The sequence below is a fragment of the Dendrobates tinctorius genome, unplaced genomic scaffold (assembly GCF_039654945.1).
Source record: "Dendrobates tinctorius isolate UK_male_01 unplaced genomic scaffold, ASM3965494v1 ptg000024l, whole genome shotgun sequence".
NCBI classification, from domain to species: domain Eukaryota; kingdom Metazoa; phylum Chordata; class Amphibia; order Anura; family Dendrobatidae; genus Dendrobates; species Dendrobates tinctorius.
Window position 1 is genome coordinate 23,124,969 of NW_027361692.1, and position 15,845 is coordinate 23,140,813.

The window sequence follows — 15,845 nt, forward strand, 5'->3', positions numbered from 1 at the left end:
TCACCTCTCCGTCGCTGGGGCCAGGTGCCGGTGTCACTGCTGGTACCAGAGATATTCAACTGTCCCCCGGTCCATCACTGCTTGCTGCTGTCTGACACGTCATTGGTCAGTGATGTTCAGACTGCAGGGGGCGCAGCACGCACTAACCATGCCACCGTGCCCTCTGCTGTCTGAACGTCACTGACAGATGACATGCCAGACAGCAGCAAGCAGCAATGGACACCAAACGGGTGAGTATCGCTATACTTACCCATCCTGGCACGGTCTCTGCAGCTCCCAGCTTCTCCCCAATCTCCCTTCCTGCCTTCAGCGGTCACGTGGTACCACTCATTACACTCATGAATATGCACATATTCATGAGTGTAATGAGCGGTACCACATGACCTCTGAAGGAATCAAGGGAGATCGCGGAGAAGCTGGGGGCTGCAGAGACCGTACCAGGATGGGTATGACCTGACACCACCGCCCCCCTCCCCCTCCGACCCCCTAGGTGTATATGACTCAAATATTAGCCAAGAGGGGGACTTTCAGCCCAAAAAATGGGCTGAAAATCTTGGCTTATATTCAAGTATATAGGGTAAATGTTCTTGAGTGATGGATGTACATTGGAGATTCAAGGTAAGTAAATTCAGCTACCAGGAACATACATTAAGATCCGAAAAGTTTTATTTAAAAATATTGAAAACAATTGCAGCTACACAATGTCATTGTAAAATCAAACTCTTTTCAGACGCTAACGTCCTTAGTCATTTGAATGACTAAGGACATTAACATCTGAAATGCATTTGCTTTTACAATGACAGTATGTAGCTGCAATTATTTTTAATATTTTTCAATAAAACTTTTTGGATCTTAATGGATGTTCCTGATAGCTGGATTTACTTACTTTGTTCCTCTGCACCTGTTGCAGCACCAATGGTTTCATGCTTCCACACTCTCTTCTCCTGCTGATATTATATCTAGTAGAGACATCTTTATTTATTAGCAGAGCCGAAGCTCATGCACATCTACATTCCAGTTTGTATTTGCTCCTTTTTCATTGCAATAATCTAGGTGAACTCTTTTTCTTCAGGCACACATCAGATTCTCTACCACATTGCTCCCCTTGGGCAGCACTGAGACATGCTTTATTACAAGCAATTAACCTATTTTATTTCTCAGCACAGGTTTTAGACCCTTTTATTAACAGGTTCAATACACTTGTTACTTTTTATAGATCAAATTAAGTAAAGGTTAGATAAAATGCAACCACAGTTCACATATTTCATCCAGAATCTCGTCTCAGCAAGAAATGCGGCTGTCAAAGTCAAAGGCTGGATATTGTGGCCCACAACAGATAAGTGCCACAAAAGCAAAATGTTCTTCACATAACCTTGGTCATGCATTATAAGAGATGGCAGTTTTACATGGGCTTGTATTTGTGAAGTCTGAATCGTGTTTATTTCTCTTTTGCTTTATTTTCCCTGTAAGGTGTAAAGTAATGTGTGAATGTATCTGTTAATGAAATAGAGGAAGGCATATTGGGAAGGCCTGTTACGTATAATTGATTATAGCAGAAAGCAATGCTTGATAACCTTAAAGCATTGAACGGTGCGCTGATCTTGTCAGTTACCGGCAAAGACATGAAAGCACTCACACGTGTCTAATTACAAGGTGACAGATGTCAGTTCGCACTACATGAGAGATTTACTAAAGATCCAGGTTAGCCACCAACATAAATAAAGTATTTAACTGGATGGTTTGTGCATAGTAGTTGCATCACTGTTAGTCACTTTGGGCTTGTACCAATACGAGGATGAAAATAAGAATTTCCCACCAATGTCAATATGAGTTAAACAGATAAAATTAGCCAATCTGTCTGTCTTTTTACACATATGCTTAACTATATCCCTATTCGAGAATTAAATTCATCCCTGCTATGTGGTTTAATGCAAATTTATCCCATATAAAGAGCAGAATTCTCTCGTAAATGGCCATTACTTACGGTATTTAGATTCCAAGCATTGTGCAGCTATGAATAGAGTTTGCGAACAGTATTCATGTAGTACTTTACATAAAATCTCAAAAAACTAAAAAATGACAGAGTTCATCATATTCCATTTTGTGAGCATAAAAAAATATAAAGAGTCTTCTAGAACTGTTTAAAGATGGGCAAGTATGTGGAATATACTCAACCAATGTGAATTCTAAGTGGTAAATACATTGACAGACCTTTCAGTTTAGCATTTTATACAATGAGAACTACTTTTTGATTTCATATGTTGTAGTGTTCCAGAATATTATGACTATGGACATGGGACAAATGATGAAGACTACAATAATTATGGTAAGACTGACTCTTCTTTTTTGTGTATAAACATCAATATTTGTAAGTACATACAACATTTGCTTAGAATAAGTTAGCTCCTAGAGCCTTCATCTATTAACTGCTGTTCCCAGTGGCTACAGCATAAATGTTGGTAATACATAGTGCCCATTTGAATGAATTGACAACCATGTAATAGATGTCCAGGCCAATACTTTTATAGCAGGAGACCTTCTTGCTCGGTTGTTCTACACACTCACTAATAGAGGTGATGCCCAAGTGGGCAAAACTGACTCTATAATGTCCATGTGCCATAACAGGCCATGACAAGGCACAGAACGTGATATTCTACAGCACATAATTTATTCCTCTCCTGTAGCATTTTGCATTCTTGTTATTCAGTTTTAGGATGGGTTTGCGTATAGCTGTGCCATCTGGACCAGTTTTCTTGTGCCTCAGCTGATGACAATTGATATCAAAACAACATTACTTGACATCAAGCTTGTTCACCAGTGTCTGCTGCAAAACGAGTGAGCCGAATTGAAAATGCAACTAATAGCATTTTCTGACTTGGCTCCTGGAAAGGTGTGGTGCAATTGCTGGTGCACCGGATCAATGAAAGCGAACCCACTGCAAAAGAAGAAAAAGGCCAGATGGCTTCATATTTGTTTGGAAGCCTTCCTGAGACAATTAACTATTATGAATGACTAAAGTTTGCACTGAACACTCAAGTAGTTATTAATTGTGATTGTAATTAACTTTAGGAACTTAGTCTTTTTTTGTTTTCTTTTTGTAGTATTAATTGGCCCTTAAAATGTTGCATTCTTTATCATTCCCTTGTTAAAGAGAACCTGTCACCTCCTTTTTCAGCTATGAGCTGCGGCTCCTCCCTTTCAGGGCTTATCTACAGCATTGTAGAATGCTGTAGATAAGCTCCCGATCTATCCTGAAAGAGAAGAAAAACAAATTTTATTATACTCACCCGGGGCGGTCCGGTCCAATGGGCGCCGCAGGTCCAGGGCCTCCCATCTTCATATGATTTCGTCATCTTCCTTGTTTCGTGTCATGACTCCTGCACAGGTGTACTGATCTGCCCTTTTGAGGGCAGAGCCAAGTACTGCAGTAGGCCTGCACAGGAGCCATGCCACAAAGCAAGGAAGATGATGACATCATATGAAGATGGGAGGTGCCGGACCCGGACCTGCAACAACCATCAGACCGGACCGCCCCTGGGTGAATATAGTAAAACTTGTTTTTCTTATCTTTCAGGTTAGATCGGGGGCTTATCTACAGCATTCTAGAATGATGTAGATAAGCCCCAAAAGGCAGGGGCCGCAGCTCATAGCTTAAAAAGGAGGTGTCAGGTTCCCTTTAAATGTTTTCCTTTCATTTCAACCAAGTCAGAGTAAAAGTATAGTCTTGCTGCCCTGATCATCAACAACAAGTAAAACTTGCTTCTGGGGCACATGCCAGTCTAATCTATCGAGAATTTGTCATGATTCTGATGTTCTGTATTTTGCCAACTACATTTTTACAGTAGGTGTGTCCTCTTCAGCAGCACTCTGTCAGCACCATAGGTAATAGACCATTCTTTCCCTCACATTCTGGTAGGCATTGCACCTGCACTTATCCAGTGACTTGCCTTCCCAACTGCTATGCCAGTATGCAATTTAAGATACATGAAAGCAATGTTGAAGAAAAAAGACCCATCCCTACTTCTTGTAATATGTCTTGGTATTTCTGCTGCTAAAGCCAGATCACACTTGGCAATAGGCAGCAGACAGTAAGTTAGATGGAAGAGAGACAACTAGTGCCTTTCACTCTAGGGGTAACTTGTTGAGTTTAAATGATCAAAAGGTCATTTTGCGGTATATAAAAATATTTTATAAATGTGATAGACATTGTTACATCAAGTAATGTCTATATAAAGCTACTACTGTACTTCAAACAATGAAATAGCAAAAAGTCGGACTAGTAGAATAGCTAGCCGGAAGAAGAGAACCATATGTAAAGATAAAAATATGAAAACTTTATTATCAATCCATAAAAGTGGAAAAAATAAAAAAGCACAAAATAATTGTTCACAGAGTACCCAGTAGGGGGAACCTCAGTACTATCCAACAATATTGTGGTTAACAAGGTCACCTATGCAAAAACCCAGTAAAAGGACAAAAATCCTAAGTACACAGGGAAGGGTAAATGGTAAAGTGGAGAAATCTCATGTCCAATAGAATATGAAGGAAATATTAACATATGGAAAACAAGAGCCCACAAATCTGGTACATAGTGAATAAGTAGTATAGGAGATGAATGCTGCTGAAGGAATTGTGTGGAAGGGGTGAATACAATGGCTAAAGTGGATCAGGTGAAAGGGTGCCTAAATCATCCCCTATCAAATCTGCACCTGTGACCAAATAAAAAGACCATGGTAAAACCCCATATTAAATATCAATATTAAGCCAAGTGGAGAATATAAGCCACAATACCTTGAGCACATGAATCACGGAGACAATAGGAGTGGATAGTCTAGGCGTTCCCCCTCACCCCAATGCCCATTTTGCCCTGAGCTTCTTCTGGGGGAATAAATGGTTTCATAGCTGGTTTTCGAGTGAATATAGGTTGCTGGCCCTCTCTTTCAAAGTCACGAGTCCTAGCATTTTCCAATTTTGCACTAATTCTGCTGCACCAATTAAACCAATGCATCTCGGTAGCTGTTTTCTTTTTAAATGTAGTGATATTCAATTATATAAAAATGTAGTAATTGATGTAAAATTGATGTAAAATGAGTAGACATCTTAGGATTCTTTGAAGCTCAATGCAAACTTGGTAAAAATTCCCATTAGTGATGAGCGAACATGCTTGAATAATGTGTTATCAGAGCAGGCTTGGGTGTTATCCGAGTATCTTGGGCGTGCTCGGAAAATATTTTTGAGTCCCTTCGGCTGCATGTTTTGTGGCTGTCTAACAAGATGCTTGGATCACACCTGAGGATGCTCAGAGCAAGTTCACTCATCACTAATTTCCATCATTAGTTTGGCACAGTAGTTACATATCAGTGACTAGAAAACATAAGTTTGATTGCTAACAAAAATGGGATCATGATACCCATTAATCTTCATATCAATATTACCGAAAAATAAATATTGCAAATGTCAGATATTTGCTGAACAATGTCACTTCAAATTAGTATCAGTTATGGGAAGCAAGGCACATGTGTTATGTTTGTGCTCTGAAAGAGAATATACTATCTTTAACATAGTATGGTACAGCACAAAATCATTTTACATTTACATTTATTCACTTTCATTTAATCTTTTAAGTAAAAGTTGCATGAATGTAGTAATTTCATGACGTATTTACGTTTACTGTAGCTACAGTGGGGAAAAAAAGTATTTAGTCAGTCAGCAATAGTGCAAGTTCCACCACTTAAAAAGATGAGAGGCGTCTGTAATTTACATAATAGGTAGACCTCAACTATGGGAGACAAACTGAGAAAAAAAATCCAGAAAATCACATTGTCTGTTTTTTTTTCATTTTATTTGCATATTATGGTGGAAAATAAGTATTTGGTCAGAAACAAAATTTCATCTCAATACTTTGTGATATATCCTTTGTTGGCAATGACAGAGGTCAAACGTTTTCTGTAAGTCTTCACAAGGTTGCCACACACTGTTGTTGGTATGTTGGCCCATTCCTCCATGCAGATCTCCTCTAGAGCAGTGATGTTTTTGGCTTTTTGCTTGGCAACACGGACTTTCAACTCCCTCCAAAGGTTTTCTATAGGGTTGAGATCTGGAGACTGGCTAGGCCACTCCAGGACCTTGAAATGCTTCTTACGAAGCCACTCCTTCGTTGCCCTGGCGGTGTGCTTTGGATCATTGTCATGTTGAAAGACCCAGCCACGTTTCATCTTCAATGCCCTTGCTGATGGAAGGAGGATTGCACTCAAAATCTCACGATACATGGCCCCATTCATTCTTTCATGTACCCGGATCAGTCGTCCTGGCCCCTTTGCAGAGAAACAGCCCCAAAGCATGATGTTTCCACCACCATACTTTACAGTAGGTATGGTGTTTGATGGATGCAACTCAGTATTCTTTTTCCTCCAAATACGACAAGTTGTGTTTCTACCAAACAGTTCCAGTTTGGTTTCATCAGACCATAGGACATTCTCCCAAAACTCCTCTGGATCATCCAAATGCTCTCTAGCAAACTTCAGATGGGCCCGGACATGTACAGGATTAAGCAGTGGGACACGTCTGGCACTGCAGGATCTGAGTCCATGGTGGCGTAGTGTGTTACTTATGGTAGGCCTTGTTACATTGGTCCCAGCTCTCTGCAGTTCATTCACTAGGTCCCCCTGCGTGGTTCTGGGATTTTTGCTCACCGTTCTTGTGATCATTCTGACCCCACGGGGTGGGATTTTGCGTGGAGCACCAGATTGAGGGAGATTATCAGTGGTCTTGTATGTCTTCCATTTTCTAATTATTGCTCCCACAGTTGATTTCTTCACTCCAAGCTGGTTGGCTATTGCAGATTCAGTCTTCCCAGCCTGGTGCCGGGCTACAATTTTGTTTCTGGTGTCCTTTGACAGCTCTTTGGTCTTCACCATAGTGGAGTTTGGAGTCAGACTGTTTGAGGGTGTGCGCAGGTGTCTTTTTATACTGATAACAAGTTTAAACAGGTGCCATTACTACAGGTAATGAGTGGAGGAAAGAGGAGACTCTTAAAGAAGAAGTTACAGGTCTGTGAGAGCCAGAAATCTTGATTGCTTGTTTCTGACCAAATACTTATTTTCCACCATAATATGCAAATAAATTGAAAAAAAACCAGACAATGTGATTTTCTGGATATTTTTTTTTCTCAGTTTGTCTCCCATAGTTGAGGTCTACCTATGATGTAAATTACAGACGCCTCTCATCTTTTTAAGTGGTGGAACTTGCACTATTGCTGACTGACTAAATACTTTTTTTTCCCGACTGTATGTGTTATTTCTGATATCGTCTTATAGAAATAGTTTGTACACTACAAAAATAGAACGGTTGCAGTTACCAAACCCCAAATAATATTAGTAAAATATGATTTAAAGTCAATCAGCCGATTCTCCGAAGGATCAAAATGCCTTCCATTCAAAACGGAAGGAAATTTAAGAAAGATAATCAGGAAAAAAAATCAATACAAGCAGAAAAAAGTGTTGTTATTATTACTATTCCTATCTTTAGATAATAAAATTCTGCATTTATATATCACATTGAATGTAAGTTTTCTGCAGGTGTCAATTTGGATTCACAGCTTAAAAATGAATATGCTACTAGGAGCAATCCAAGAATACTCCATCTTCATTTCTTCAAATCTCTTTCTGTGAAGGAGGCATTAATTGAGTCTCTGTCTCCCAATTTTGCTTCCCTGCCTGGTACCAGCCTATTTAGCTTGATTGATCGCTCACTGTCTGATTTTCTTGCCTAGCACTTGATGTCACACAGACTTTAAGCTATCACTGAAGTAAGGGGGCTGTGACAGGGTGGGGAAACAATCTGGGGAGGCAGAGGCTCATTGAGTGCTCTGTCATGCCCACTTAACACCTCATTTGCATATGATTTTACATGCTAATTTCTTTTGACTGCAGCAAAAGATAGAAGATAGAACGATGTAAATGAATTTACAATTCAAAGATCTGAATGCCTAGATATTCAGCTATAATGGGAGGTAATCTTATTGACCGATCCCCTTTAACAGGCTTCCACCCAATAACTAGTTCTTATTAGTCAAATTGTACAATATTTTTGTGCATTTTGGGCTAATAGGTAGGCTAGTAGGTTTCCCACACTATGCTACAATTAAGCTGTCCATACACATGAGATAGCTGTCAGCCCAATGTTTGTTCTATAAATACCTATATCTCATGTACACGGGCACTCAGCTTCACTTTGTACTCATGTTTTCCACTGGGAGAAAAGAACTAACCACTGCTAGATACCTCTACATAAATTGTCTGGAGGAAAATTAGATGGACTTCATACAAAGCAGATGGATGGCCAGGCCTGCCGAAATCAGAGATTTCAGATTATTTTCATCACTTTTGTATGGAGGCCTTAAATGGAGCCTCTCATGTCCCCACATGCTGTTAACCTGCAGTTATGGGGTTAATCTGCTGGATAATAGCGCTCTAAAGCTGTTCGGCTGCTGCACTGAAGGCCAGCTGTCAGGAAGAAATGAGCTTCATTTCTTTGAGCAGCATCAGGCTTTTGGTCATAGAGGCATGCCCACGTGCCTTCAGTCACCGCTCGTTATATAGTGAGCGACTACTGTAACCACACCTTCAGCGAGGCTCTGAGTGCAATGGCTGCATGGCTTTAGAACACTACTAACCTGCCTATAAACCTCATATCTGCAGGTTAATATTATTTTATAACATGAGAGGTTCTCTTTAAAGTGAACCTGTCACCAGTTTTGGCCAATGTGAAGTAAGGCCACCACCTTTCGGGGATGATATACAGCATTCTATAATGCTGTATTTCTGCCCCCAACCCGACCTGTAAGGGAAGAAAAATAACTTTTATTATACTCTCCTAAGGGGCGGTCCGGTACGAAGGGTGTCACAGGTCCTGGTACGGCGCCTTCCATCTTCTTACGATTGCCGTCCTCCTGCTTGCGTCATCCACACACTTACCGTGGCATTGCACTCCTGTGCAGGTGTACTTCTCTGACCTGTTGAGGGCAGAGCAAAGTCCCGCAGTATGCAGGCACTGGGAAAGGTCAAAAAGCCCAAGCGCATGCGCACTGCAGTACTTTACTCTGCCCTAGTCAAGGCAGAGAAGTATGCCTGCACAGGAGCCCGATGCCAAGCAGACTGTGGATGATGCAGGGGCGTGTCATCCACTTAAAGCAAACAACAGGATGGCAATCGTAAGAACATGGGAGGCGTCGGACAAAGACCTGCGACGCCCCTCTGACCGGAATGCTCCGCAGGTGAGTATAATAAAAGTTATTTTTCTTCTCTTGCAGGTCAAGTTGGGGCAGGCAGATTTACAACATTATAGAATGTTGTATATCAGGCCTGAAAGGTGGGGGCCGTATCTTATATCAGCAAAAACTGGTGACATGTTCGCTTTAAGTGTGATGACAGATTTACTTCAACATGTGACCTGCCAGTTATATGGTAAATCTTTATCACTTGTTTAGCATAATGATTTTTCACTATATACTGCTTCTGGTTCGGTAATCTACTATTATTGTATATACTAAATCTAAGCATGGAGAATAACGGTTTGAGAATCTGATATGAAGGTAGGTAGTGGTTTTCAGAGCTTACAAAAATTTGTAAAACTGATTCTTGCATCAGCATTCCTTATATCTTTGTGTGGGATGTTAAATTTTAAAAATATGGTGACATTGGGAAATTAAATAATGCAAGCTATAATTTGTCTACTTATTTTTATTCTCAAGCAAATGAGCAGGAACTAGGATGATGAAGTGTTAACATGCTGGCCTGATTTTAGTACCACTATCAAAGTTATTGAGACTTGAAATATTCATATTAGACTCTAGGGTGCAGCTAGCAAATTAAAATACTAACGGATATGCAACAAATCAGACACTACATAATAAAATCCTCTAATTCATGCTAGTTGCAATCTTCAGTAATCCAGAGGCAGACGTCCTTATTGGTTTTGACCAAGCAGCCAATGCTTATTTGTTACAAGACTCTGATCTGACTTATTAAAGTCCTGAGAAGTGTTTAAGAAGCCTGTCAGAGAATTAAGGAGAAATGTTAAAGTAAATCACGTGAAGAAAGAAAGAACGGGATTACATATCTCAAAGGAAACATAAATATACAAAATAAATTAAAGTAATTCAGAACAGCCTATTGGAAAGTTTCTCTTTTACGATAATAAAAAGATTTCATGGAGGGACAGAAATTATTTTCTAAGTCCGGAAAATTCATCCTTCATAAAATTACTGGAATTATTATTCTTATAATAATAATTATTATAATTTGTATAATTGAAACTCCTATTTGGCATTTTGCATACCTTCAGAAAATATGTTTTTCTCATGTTATCCTGAAAAGTAGATATTTATATTTAGTTGTTAGGGATGGCGGAATGCACTAAATATAAATAATAGGAAGTGTGTTCGCTGCCCGGGGTCCACCGTGCAATAGGTGTAACAACCGCTGCTGAGTAATGGTGGACTCGCTATATGGCGGTGTACTGCACTCAGGTTAAACGTCACCCGAGGTGCGCAGAGCGGACTCTGTTAAATTCACAGATGTGCTAAAGCATAAACGCCTGTTGGCTTCACAGGTCTCAGCTGGCTTTCACCCATGGTATATGGTCACACGACTCAGCCCAAGGCAGAGGTCGGTGTCAGTCTTGACCTACTGTGCATGCGGCATCGCTACCGCAGACGCCAGCGTGGCGGTAACTACTGCCGCTGTACGACAGTGCCGTGAGGCATCACACTATCGGACGCTAGTGTAGCGGCGCCGTGTGCACTGTGGCGTATGGCTTGCCACTGACTGGCGTTGACTATAACTATAATTCCCTATCCACATGCATAATATCAGAGGGAAGGGGTTTCAAATGAGTCAGTCACCAGAATCATACATCCATCACCATTCACACATAGCAAGTATAGACTATACTAGCGCATGGCCGAGCGGCCATGCTGGCCTTTTATAGCCATGCGCTTCCGGGACCTTCCAGACCTCTGAGATGGGCCAATCAGATCAGGACAAGGACCTGAGCATGTGACCCCCGATCTCCACTGGGAGATCGTTTCGTGGGCATGCCCAGTAGCGCGGCGAGAGGACTTACCTTTGGAGTGGTTTTCTGCAAAGCAGGCTGCGCTACCATTGCTGGTCCAGAGGTGGCAGCAACATCCAGACCCAGAGAGATTGCTGTGCAGGTACCTGAGTAGTCAGAAAGGAATGAGAGACCGCTGGTTGTATGGCTCTGGATTCGTGCTGTGCAGCTGCAGGAACCCGACGCCTAACATTAGTAATACCTTTGGTTTACAAGAGCAAACATAACATAAAGACAACTTATGCAGCTGCTACGGGGCCTTTAGAGAAAATTGGCTAAGTTCCGGTTGGTACAAATCTTATTTCTACCAGGTAAGAAGAATCCATGCTAGACTTTTCTCTGCAGAGTAACTGCATTGTTAGCAAATAGGGCAGGGAAAGAAGGCAAAGAATCTTGATCGAGACAGACATGGAGAAATGAACAGCAGGTTCTTCTCCCAAAACCTGGCACCAATCTTGGATGCATACCATTGCTAGTTTAGCATTTTGTAAAGATAGTAAAGTGAAAAATTTAATATAAAAATTACCAAAATACCAAAGGATATCTCTCTATTTCCATTGGTTTTAGGGCAGGAAGAATGGTCATCACCGCGATCCAGTTTAAAAGCACCACTGCAAAGAACAACTAGAGGAGGTTACAGAGAACACCCGTATGGTAGATACTGAAGGCCTTCAGAATTTATGCCCTCCTTTTAGAGACAATTAATTGCCTTATGGCTCTGCATAAAACAGCAACATGACAAGTAATAGTCCATTTTTATCTTGGGGATTACTCCTTGTGGTTTCCCTATGTACTTCTGTATTTGCGATAAACATGTGGTGTAGCGTTGGCTTTAATATTTTTTTAAACATTGACTGAAAAAATGCAGGATCATTTTGTCTTAAACCATGAAATGGGAAAATGTTATGTTAGTTGTTGTTTATGGTGATGTATTAACTTTTTAAAAGCATGAATGTTTGACAGCATTGGTAAAGTCTAGACAAAAACACAACATGCTAGGCCTTGATTTCCATTTGTGTAGGGATGCTAAACCATTGGAATATGATTTCTGAATATAACATAATTAAAGTGTAGAGAGGATGTTTTAAACTGGCTTTTTTAATACGTGGAAGAAACAAAATGTTCAGTATTAAGTTTGTAAATTTAATTTAAAATGCTGTTTTAATGGGGTTGAAAACTAATCAGCTACTGTAATGTATGTAGCTAACTGAGCCTGTCAGTGTTTTAATCTGTATTTGTTTAAAACAATCACTTAAAGATCAATGTGTAATCTTCTCTAAATAGGAAATCATAATTTGTCAAATATGTCTGCTAGAATTTGTCAATAAAGCTGACATTTTGTAAGAAACTAAACTTGCAATCACTTGCTTTCGACTGTAGCCTTAAATGCCTGATGTATTTCCTTTTCTAGAGATGCCTAAAAAATGTTTTCCGTTAAAAATTGCAAAATGATCCCAATTTTTGTTTTAAGTATCTTGTGTAATATTTTAAAAGTTTTAATAACTCTTGCTTGTTAAATAATTTAAAAGCTAACCTTCTAAACTGTTATGTCATACGCGGTTAGAAAACTCTAATGTACAAGATGTTAATGGGAGATAAATGGCTTCTAAACGACTCTCTAAGCTTCGTCTTATTAAACAAAAACTTTGACTTGTTTGCACCACTAGCATGTCTCTCGTGAGAATGTAATGGAGTTAAACGAGGTAAGACTACCGCTTACCACCATTAGACTGTCCTAATGCCTAGATCTTCAAACGCTGGCTCACCCTAAACATTAAATATCTTATTTAACTTGTAATCATTGTCTAGATTTTGGTTGTCACTCCTAGGAGTGTTTTTACTGCATCATCTTAATAACTATTTATCTTTACTACCAATAATCATCAGTGTCACTGCCCAGATGTCGCTCTTTACCTTCAACTTCAAAAACTTTATTTGTAATTTCCAGTGCTAAATATCACGATCCTTGAAAGCAGTTTAATGGGGCTGATATTTCTTTTGAGACTATCAGACTTGATGGCTGATGATTATTAAGGAAAAGTGTCGCAGGAGTCAAAGGATGACTAAACCCTAAACAGGTAACACTAATAGTAACTCTGTAATTTTCAGTATGCGAGTAAATGTTAAATATTCTCAACTATTAAGCTACTTATAGTTAAAAAAGTAAACCTACGAGAACATAACAACTAGGATATTAGGCTCTTAAACCAATAATTAAGATTAACTAGTGACATCAAAATTTTAAATCTCAATTAACTAAACAGAAATAAAATTAACCATAACAGTAATGCTACTCTTGCTAACATCAACTATTTAACTAAATATATTATGGAAATGAAAACCATGACTTAGGGCCACCAAAATGATTTCTATTTCCGATATTTCTTTTTGTTGAATCTTAAGTGCTGGCTTTTTGTCACTGTGATTGGTTTACTTTTTTGATGAAAATAAAGTATAAGCTTGTATATAATATTGCGTAACTTGTTGGACAATACATTTCAGCTGGATTTGCATGCTATTATGTTACATTTTAGAAATTAAGCTGTTCTTGGTGTAGTTCAGTGTTAAAACGAGATGAAAAATTATGTCATGTTTTTAGTAAATTGCTGTAATTTCATTTCAGATATTCTGCTTAGCCAGGGACAGAAGGGATGACGTGGAAAATAGCAAAGCTTTATATATAACAGTAAGTATCAAAGCAGTAAAAAAGTAGCTTTTGATTTTGCCGCAGTTCAGTATTTTGATCGATAGTGGCCGGGTACTGACACTCTCTTGAATTGCTCAAAGCAAGGAAAAGAAGCAAGCAGCTTATCCTTAAGTTCAACAAAGCTGTGTGTGGGCTAAATATAAAATCTATGATTCCTGTCTATGTGGGCATTCAGGTCATAGAAAGTTGAATAAAATGATATCTGCGATCTGATGTCTTTTTCCAGTGAAATTTAGATTTTTGTTAATATGTAAATTAGCTGTTAATATTTGTAGGCAGGACAAAGATCTCCCAGAGAGTGTGCCGCCACAGCTTATTATAAATGAAAAAGAGGTTCTGGTGGGAGACATGTAGATCGGGAAAGCAGACTGTTAATCATTACATGTCTCAATTACTAGTGCTCCCTTTCATTTAAAATAAGTCATGAAGGCTGATTGTCAGAGAGATCTGTGTGTGGCCCATAGATTTTACAGCTCATTATTATATTAAAAAACATGAGTTTCTCTTAAATAAGATATCAGATCGCACATATAAAAATATCATTTCATTCAACTTCCTATGACCTACATGCCCATGTAAACAGCTTAAGAGGTTTGAGCCTACTGATGGGTTCTCTTTAAGGTTTTGCTAACCTTTAACTAGTCTAACTACTTTCTAATTTCTTATTTGTTTCATTGGTTTATAATATTCATTTAATATCATTTTTTTAATTTAAATAAATTGCATCTATTTAAAGGGAATCTGTCATCACTAAAGTGGAAATTATACTGCACAAACACTTGTATAGGGAATGTAACCCTATAAAAATCATGCCATGCATATGCAGTTTAATTTAATATTTGCTGAAATATCTACTTTTATTTAATATACAAATTAGGGCACTTGGCATGGCCTATGCCTTTATGTACTGTTCTGCCTCCCTAATTGAATACTAAAGCAGCTCCCTTATCATGATTGACAGGGCGCCGTTTGGTAATAGTGAGCACTTTCTAACATCAGTTTTTGTGTCTACGCTTGCGCATTGACACTTCAGCATGCTCTAAGTGTCAGTATGGGCCTGCAAAAAATGTGACTGCAAGGGATGCCTGGCTTCTGCCAGATTGTGGCCACAACTCGATGCACCCGGGTTTGCAGTGAATGGCTTCAGTGCGGATTGATAGGGCATCAACATGTGGTTGCTGTCTGATCACTTTATCACACTTCCCTTCTCAGTTATATCGCTACCTGCCTTCTGTGTTCATCGAGTGGCTGCCACACTTGGAGCGCAAGCGAGGACACAAAAAACTGATTTTAGGCAGCACTCACTCTTAAGAGTGGTGTACTCTCAGTCAAAATAAGGAACTGGCTTTAATGTTGAAATAGGGCATAACAGAGGACCAAGGCATAGGCCAGGCCCAGGGTGCACAGAAACGTCCTCTTTGCATGTTAAATAAAAGTAGATTTTTTAGCAAAATATACAGTTAAACTCTATATGCTTGGTATGATTTGTATAAAGGCTATGTCCCTTTTAAAAAGTTTATACAAATGTTTATGTTTAAAAATGTTTATGCAGTATTATTGCCATTTTGGGGGTCAGAGACTCCCTATAATATCCTGTTTAACAAGTTCAAGGGATAGAGTAGAATTAAAATATAATTTTGAATTCAAGACAGCTATTGCATATTATTTTTTCTAGTCATTATTTGCTTTTGCATGCACTGGGGATGAGGTGAGCAGTGAACTGTGGATTAGCTAAGTATAGGTTGTCTTTCAACATTATCCTGCCTATAGAGATAACTACAGAAAAGTGATGTGTATACAGCAGGAAATATGAATCCAATATGAGGCTTAGTGGCCATTATGAATTTTACAAGAGTGCTACTCTTTTTAGTCTTGTTTAACCCCTTAGTGACGGAGCCAATTTTGACCTTAACCCCTTTACACCCCAAGGTGTTTGCACATTAATGACCAGTCGAATTTTAACAATTCTGACCAGTGTCACTTTATGAGGTGATATCTCTGGAACGCTTCAACGGATCCCACTGAT

At 39.2% G+C, this 15,845-nt stretch overlaps 1 protein-coding gene across 5 annotated transcripts in view; it reads left to right on the forward strand.

The window, feature by feature from the left end:
* KHDRBS2 (KH RNA binding domain containing, signal transduction associated 2) overlaps positions 1-15,845 on the forward strand; it is a 628,563-nt gene that overhangs the window by 471,372 nt on the left and 141,346 nt on the right. For 3 of the 5 annotated variants that reach the window (XR_012231038.1, XR_012231037.1, XR_012231040.1), the window contains 3 exons: positions 2,268-2,326; positions 11,680-11,854; positions 13,736-13,798. Coding sequence is in view for 1 of the 5 variants with exons in the window: in XM_073569405.1 (XP_073425506.1) it covers positions 2,268-2,326; positions 11,680-11,777 (157 nt within the window). In the remaining 4 variants the exon portion in view is untranslated. Of the gene's footprint in view, positions 1-2,267; positions 2,327-11,679; positions 12,481-13,735; positions 13,799-15,845 lie in introns of those variants that run through there. The other 2 variants (XR_012231039.1, XM_073569405.1) reach the window with 2 other exon arrangements.